This window comes from Silurus meridionalis, chromosome 12 (genome assembly GCF_014805685.1).
Source record: "Silurus meridionalis isolate SWU-2019-XX chromosome 12, ASM1480568v1, whole genome shotgun sequence".
Lineage (NCBI taxonomy): Eukaryota > Metazoa > Chordata > Actinopteri > Siluriformes > Siluridae > Silurus > Silurus meridionalis.
The window spans coordinates 9,222,160-9,230,324 of NC_060895.1; the positions used below are offsets into that span (position 1 = coordinate 9,222,160).

The 8,165-nt window shown below is 39.5% G+C and overlaps 1 protein-coding gene across 2 annotated transcripts; it reads left to right on the forward strand.

The window, feature by feature from the left end:
- Positions 1 to 2,403: 2,403 nt before the first annotated feature.
- On the forward strand, positions 2,404 to 6,754 carry tlcd5a (TLC domain containing 5a). Of its 2 annotated transcripts, none has more exons than XM_046863054.1 (3): positions 2,404 to 2,529; positions 3,291 to 3,500; positions 5,515 to 6,753. In XM_046863054.1, exons 2-3 carry the CDS (start codon positions 3,305 to 3,307, stop codon positions 6,045 to 6,047), a joined length of 729 nt encoding a protein of 242 aa, XP_046719010.1. In that variant the 5' UTR covers positions 2,404 to 2,529; positions 3,291 to 3,304; the 3' UTR covers positions 6,048 to 6,753. The 2 variants fall into 2 exon arrangements, with proteins under 2 accessions (XP_046719010.1, XP_046719011.1); XM_046863055.1 differs by having other exon boundaries at positions 2,412 to 2,520; positions 5,515 to 6,754.
- The last annotated feature ends 1,411 nt before the right edge of the window (positions 6,755 to 8,165 follow it).

Consider the following 8,165-nt stretch of genomic DNA (forward strand, 5'->3'; position numbering starts at 1 on the left):
ATCCTGATCTGGGTTGCACCGAATGTCCATTTATTATAGTTCATGTAGAGGCAGAAATGTTTATGGAAACTGTGATCCATGACATTGTAGCAGACGGTTATTAATTCAGTCAGATAGGGAAAGAGAGAAAAAATTGGGGTGAGAGGAAGAAAAGATTGAATTAAGGATTAAGTATTTTTATTGTTAATAAAAGTAAAAGACACTGTACAGTGTGATCACGTGGAAGTAGAGATTAGGCAAGACTCGCTATGGCAGCATAAACAGTAAAACAGACATGAGGGATCTCTGGGATTGGAGACAGCCACCAAACCACACTCAATCGAACTAACTAAACGTGTGAGAGTGGTGGGACAACAGCATCTAAATATCCCAGTTTGCCAAAACACTCAATATTCCTGATCCCCCCCCCAGATCTGCTCCTTTACCTAAGAAAATCTACTATTCTTACCTAAATAAATATGAAATGATCATTTAATCCAGCACTATATAAAATAGATCTTGTGGTAATGGAATAAAATACAAATTGTAACAACCATCTCTATTGGACCACATCACACCACTGTGATTGTTTTCCTATAACTGCATACCCTTTGTGTTATTCCTTACATATTGCCTAATAGTTTTAAATGTCACAGTTGGCAAAACTTCATATCAATATGTCAATATAATTTGAATTTCAATGTTTTATTTTTGAGTAGCAAAGAAGGAAGCAATCTCTTTAAAATCCAGATTACATCATGTTACAGTAAATTGGGGTCCAGGAACCAAGGGTTGGGAGAAGTGTCTATGTCATTACAGTGAAGAGAATTCCAAGCCAACTTGTAGATTTTTGTACAAGAAAGATTTATTAAGCAGTAAAAGCTAATGAAGCTAATTAACTCTAATGAACAGATGTCATTATGAAATAATATATAATCTTTTTCTTCTTTCGGCTTTTTATATTAGGGGTCGCCACAGTGGATCATCTGTCTCCATACCCCCCTGTCCTCTACATCTGCCTCTTTCAAACCAACTACCTGCATGTCTTCCCTCACCACATCCATAAACTTCCTCTTTCCCTCCTTCCTGGTGGCTCCATCCTCAGCATTTTTCTACTGATATACCCTATGTCCCTATTCTGCACATGTCCAAACCATCTCAATCTCCCTTCCCTCACCTTGTCTCCAAAACGTCCTACATGCGCTGTCCCTCTAATAAACACGTTTCTAATCCTGTCTATCTTCGTCACTCCCAACGAAAACCTCAACATCTTCAGCTCTGCTACCTCCAGCTCCGCCTCCTGTCTTTTAGTTAATGCCACTGTCTCTAATCCATACAACATCACAGGTCTCACCACAGTCCTATAAACTTTCAGTTTCACTCTTGCAGATACTCTTCTATCACAAATCACTCCTGCTATCACTCTTCTCCACCCACTCCACCCTGCCTGCAGTCTTTTCTTCACTTCTCTTACACACTCTCCATTACTTTGCACTGTTGACTCCAGGTATCTGAACTCCTCCACCTTCTCCACCTCTTTTCCCTGTAACCGCATCACTCCACTGTCCTCACTCTCATTCACACACGTACTCTGTCTCACTCCTGTTGACTTTCATTCCCCTTCTCTCTAGCGTGTACCTCCACCTCTCCAGGCTCTTCTCAACCTGCTCCCTACCACAAATCACAATATCATCCGACAGTAAACTATACTGATATACAAACTGCTCATTGACTACTCTAAAATATATATCCAAGTTTAATTTCTATATTATTGTCCCTTGAGAATGGTTGATGAAATGTGATGGGTGTACTCACTTTTGTGAGATTATCTATCTATCTATCTATCTATCTATCTATCTATCTATCTATCTATCTATCTATCTATCTATCTATCTATCTATCAGTACACTACAGTACAGCACTTGACCGACACATACATATTAAAATTTTTACACCACCAGAGCCCTATATATATATATTTGCTGTACATGTATTTACACATTCTGCACTTGTCAGTTTGCTACTATTTACACTTTGTGGTAGATACTTAACTGCATTTAATTGTTGTGTACCTTAAATCAAGTCAAGGCAAGAAGCCCTTATAGCCATTTCAACCATATATAGCTGACGCAGTACACAGTGAAATGAGACAACATTTCTCCGGAACCCTGGTGCTACATACAACATCACAGAGCTACACAACACAACATAGAGCTACACAACAGGATGCAGAGCTATACACTGTACACTGTACTAAACATCCATCCATTCATCTAGCCATTCATCCATCCATCTAGTATAACGGTGCAGTATAGTTTCCGAGCCACCAGGGGCCGCTGTTTATTTGTTTTGTTTTTATATCCGTGTGGGCGGAGCTTCAGGGCTCTTCAGGATTCTTTAAGTACGAATGCTGCTTTTGTTAGGCGGCGACTCGCGCGCGCCGTTTCCATGGAGATGAGGGAGCGGAAGGCGGTGACAGATGATGATGAGGCCCGGACACAGGCGGAGACGGCCATTACTGCGAAGCCGCCGCGCTACAATGTAATTCAGGTGATTATTGCTTTTAAAGCAGTGCCGTCTTTATGTATTTATGGCATGAGGGTTTGTGGAAAACTGTCCATTTGTATATATTTATTGTTATTATTTTCTGATTGGTCAATTGAGAGGGAGAGGTGAACGGAGAGCCGCTCTCTCCATGTGGATTATTAGAACCTGGCTGGCATGGGGAATACATGTTTCATGTTTATATTGTTAGGATGTGAATAATAAATGTAATATAGATTTGATTAGATTTCTACCAATACAAATGGTTCAGTGTGGAAAACAAATCCTGTGCAATTGAGTTCATGATTTTATTCCAGACCATCAAAGAAGCAGGTGTAATATTACTATAATATGATTATATACTGATCATGAGTGTACACAATAATGTTTTATTACATAATAAATTGCATATTTCTATCCAATCCTATGCCATTGAAAATGTCAAAGTGGAACATGTGTCTGATGGAATGCTTGCCATAGTTACTTTTGGTCTAAATATTTTGGCTGTGTCCTGAGCCCGATCTCCATTTCTTAATCTCTGCTGTGCAACACTACAGTGTGTTCCTACACACATGCACACACATGGGAGTGGTCTGAGGTTAGAATAGAGCTAGAAGTATTTGTGTGTTAATAAAAAGCTTTGACAGTTCAGTCAAAGTTTCACCAAAGTCTCACTAAAGTGTATCTGACATTACTGTTCTTGGATTTGACATTTAAAACGCCCTGTGGTCATTATTTCTTAATCAACAACAACAAAAAAATCTCAGCCCACAGCTCAAAGATGTCGCCGCTGGTTCTTGGAGTAGGTGTTTGCTTGGCTGGGTGGATCGCTCTGTATGCGCTGCTGTGCTACACAAACGGCTCTTGTAGCTATGAATGGAACTGTCGTCTGGTCACACTGTTTCACGGCATCCTGGCAGTGGGTATAACCGCCTATATTGGTTACATCGATGGACCGTGGCCTTTTACCTACCCAGGTATTGTTCATTCAATTTATCCAGCATGACAAGCTTGTAGATGTGATAACGGCTGATTATTGGGTTTGGGATTTTATTATTTTTTTTATAGGATTGTGGAGACAGTCAGGTTTAGAGATAGATAACATCATGCTTAGTTGAAAACATAAAATGGCTTTGGGAAAAAAAAAAAAGAAATACGTTCCTTTAGAAACTTCAATGTTTGCTTTGAAATCATCATTTCCTGTATATAAAATAGGAACACAATTCAAGTATACATTATATGAAGAAAAGAAAAGAATGGACAGAATTCCTAAACGTATTAATGTAAACTGTGTTCAAAAGTTATGAGGGTCAAAAAAAAAAAAAAAAAGAACAGCACAATACTAAGAGCATTTTGAGAAAGATAGATAGATAGATATATAGATAGATAGATAGATAGATAGATAGATAGATAGATAGATAGATAGACAGACAGACAGACAGACAGACAGACAGACAGACCAGGGGGTGAATCTACCAGGGTTGCCATGGGCTGGCAACTACCACCCTAAGAGAAATCATTGCCACCCCAGCACTAGTCAAGTCAAGTCAAGTCAAGTTTATTTCTATAGCGCTTTTCACAACAGACATTGTCTCAAAGCAGCTTTACACAAATCAACAGTGATGGTGAATGGTGTGAATTTGTCCCTGATGAGCAAGCCGTGGCGACTGTGGCAAGGAAAAACTCCCTTAGATGTTATGAGGAAGAAACCTTGAGAGGAACCAGACTCAAAAGGGGAACCCATCCTCATCTGGGTGACATCAAGAGTTTGATCATAAATCTTTCAACAATACAGAACACTGGAGAGTGAGAACTAACATGATTACTGGAGTATAAGATTATAAGTGATGTTCTTTCTGCAGTCTTAAACAGTCTATATGGTTAGTAGCTCCGAGTTTTATAAGCTCAGCATTTGTGGTCACCACAGATCCAGCATCAGCTTCTCCATGCCAGAGCCTTTAAACACTCCAGGAGGTCCAATGTCAAAACTCCACACATGTAGCGGGATCCAAATGGCACTGAAATGTCTCTAGATGGTTCGGGATGTTTGCGAGTTCGGCATCTACTTCTTCAAAGGTCCGTAATCATCACGAGGTGGGAGGTGACTGGAGCTGGCCAAACCTCAGGGTGTCTCGGGATGGGTAGAGAAAGAGAAGCAGTGGAGAGGAATTAGCGTAGCTGCTGTTCATGATATTAACAGCACAAGTTGATAATGTGCATGTGATCAGATGTTCTGGAGCACAAGGTTATGATATGTGATGTGTGTTATGTGTAGGCTTTGCTAAAAAGCACTAGTATCCCAATGCATTAAATAAAAAATTCTGATGACATAGAAAAACATTTTCCAATAAATAATAGCAAAAAATCTTGTCTTTTTATTAGCCTGAACAAATAATTCTTATGAACTGCTTCGTTTTAGTGAATCAAACACATTCAGTGCAACCAGCCTGGTTAATGATCACAAACAAATGACCCTATCTGGCTGTTTTAATTTATTATATATATTTTTATCGTTCATGTTGATGAGATCTTTGTGTGATTTAATGACTAGCAGCTTAACTTTAGAAACTATTTTCAAAAGCATGCTGTTCAGTAGTTTGCGTCTTCAGGATTGTCCGATCCTTTGACAAGTGATGTCACTTGACAACAACACATCTGGCGGTCGGATCGGTCTTTTGTTAAATTTTATATACCAATAAAAAAATAGGCACCCTAGTGTACAGTATCCACCGAATATGTCTCTTTCTTAAATACACAAGAATCATACAAGGATGCTTTCTTTAGTGTTGCCACCCCTCATACTTCTCATCCCACCCCCTTGCCACCCCATAAATCATTTTCCAGATCTGAAATAGACACTAAACTACATATTTTTCTCCATCATCTAACAGCTTGAACATGTATGAATTAGCACAGGAAATGTAAAACAATTATGCATACTTTTTATATATTAAAAATAAAGAAACTTTTATGTATATTTCTAATTCCCAGGTACGAAAAACACCCCTCTTCAAATCACCGCAATGGTGCTCAGTCTAGGCTACTTCATCTTCGACATGGCCTGGTGCATCCACTTCCAGACTGAGGGTCTGGTAATGCTTGCCCACCACACCATGAGCATTCTGGGTATCCTTTTGACCCTGTGGCTGGGTGAGTCAGGCATCGAGTCATGCGCAGTGATCTTCGGCAGCGAGATCACCAACCCTCTGCTGCAGACCCGCTGGTTCCTGAAGCAATCCGGCCGCTACAACACTTTCCTGGGCGACTTGGTGGACATCCTGTTCGTGCTCTTGTTTGTTATTATGCGAGTATTTGTGGGCGGCGCCATGCTGTACTGCGAGCTGGTCTCACCCCGGCCAAAGTTCATTATCAAGTGCGGTGGTGTGGCCATGTACGTCTTGTCGTGGGTGTTTGTGGCTGACATTTTCCGCTTTGTGTATCGTAAAAGCAGCATGAAATTCCACTGGAAGAATCCAGTGCAAGTACACACTGATATTAACGGCCAAGACATAAAGAGGGACTGAGAGAAATCTTGGACGTCAGAATTTAATCTATCAGAACGAACACCTCTGCAAATTGGTCATCAAATAGAAACTTTGTCTAACTTTGTTAACTGTAGGAAATCATGACAGATGCCGGCTTTTATAACTGATTTACACTTGAAGTAGCTTTGCTTTTTGAAGCATTTTTTCCTTTTTTTTAATGTAACTTTACATTTTTTTATTTTTCTAAAAAAAACTAACTTGGCCTAATCTATTTTAGTAGAAATCTTGAAAACCCTTCAAACCTGGCCTTGTTGAGCAGGGAGCTGAAGCAGGGCGGTCCAGGAAAATAACAACGGATAATGATTTTAAGGTCAAATTTTAATTATATTAAAATACTTTATACATACTCTTTAAATAACCCAAAGATTCAGATTTTACACTTAGAAGTCTGTTTTTGTTATATGTCTTTTTTTTTTTTTTAATAAAGGAGTATTAAAATGAAGAACATTGTAATAATAACATACTGTATTAAGCAACACACTGTGAAGCATTTAGAAATTCGCTTGTGTGAGAAAAATGTTTCCATTATCCTTTAAACCACATTGAAGTTTGACACTATTTTTAGAGAAACCTGTGCAATATTGTGTACATTTATTGTAGTTTTTACATTTTTTGTAAAACTAAGGATTTCAGCTAATTTTGACACTGATAATAAATGACAAAACTCTATTACCTATTCGTCTCTGTTATCTTTTACACTCACATTTTACATTTTACAATATATACACTGGAGATCAAAATTAGAGAACAATTTATTAACAATTGAACAATTCTGAAATAATGTCATCTTCACTGCTCAACAGTTGAAGGAGTTTTTGTCCTGTCTATACCATGCTACCAGAACACCTTTTCCACAAAATAAATAAGGCATTTAAAAAAAAAACCATTATTTTGCAGAAAACACACTGATCAAAATTAGAGAACACTTTCAGATACCTCCCAGTTATTGGTGTTAATCTGGTACCTGGTGCTAATTTCCTTGATTATCTGTCAACCCCTATTTAACTGGCAGCCTAACTTCCAGTTTCACTGACTCTGCAAGATGGTGGGCCGTCCTAAAGTGACTGAAAGCCTCCAGCAGCAGGTTGTCCAGATGAAGGCCAAAGGGATGACCCTATCAGCCATAGCAAGACAAATTAGTCGTTCCAAATCTGTGATTTCAAGAATATTGAATCTTTACAAAATCACAAACTCATTCAAGTCCGCCAAGAAGGCTGGTAGTCCACGGAAGACAAATAAAAGAGCGGACAGGATACTGCAGAGGATCTCAATGGGCAATCGTTTCCACACTGCAGCTGGAATTGCTCACCAGTTCAGCGCTGAACAGGGTAAGGATCTGTCTCGTCATACAGTGTCTCGACGTTTAAGAGCATTTGGACTGCAAGCCCACTCTGCAGTGACCAAACCGCTCATTAGCAGAAAGAATCAAAAGGCTACACTAAGCTTTGCTGAGGAGCATGTTGTGTGGACAGAGGAGAACTGGTCTAAAGTTCACTTCAGTGATAAGAGCAAGTTTTATTTATTTGGGTCCGATGGGAAACATTATGTTCGGCGACAAACTGGAGAAAGACTGAACCCAAAGTGTGTAAAGAAGTCAGTGAAAAGTGGAGGAAGTGTCATGGTTTGGGGCATGTTTTCTGCAGCAGGAGCTGGGCCTCTTAAACAGCTACATGGCAGAGTGAATGCAAATGTTTATCAGAACCTTCTTCAACAACATATGGGTCCTTCCCTGCGTTCATCACCCAATCAGCCCACAGTGTTTATGCAGGACAACGCTCCATGTCACACAGCAAAACGGGTAAACAGTTCCTAGAAACTGAAAACATTGAAATAATGACATGGCCTGCCCAGAGTCCTGATCTCAACCCAATAGAAAACCTCTGGAAAATCCTTGGCGACAAAGTTATGGCCAAGAAACCCACAACAGTCACCAAACTGTGGAGGAGACTGGAAAAAGAGTGGACCAAAATCACACCAGAGCAGTGTGATGAAGTCATTCAGAGCAGAGGCCTGTACACTTCCTACTAATTGCTGACTGTTGTAACCTTCAGAAAATTTTGTTATAATCTTTTTTTCATGCTACAGTCATTGTTGTTC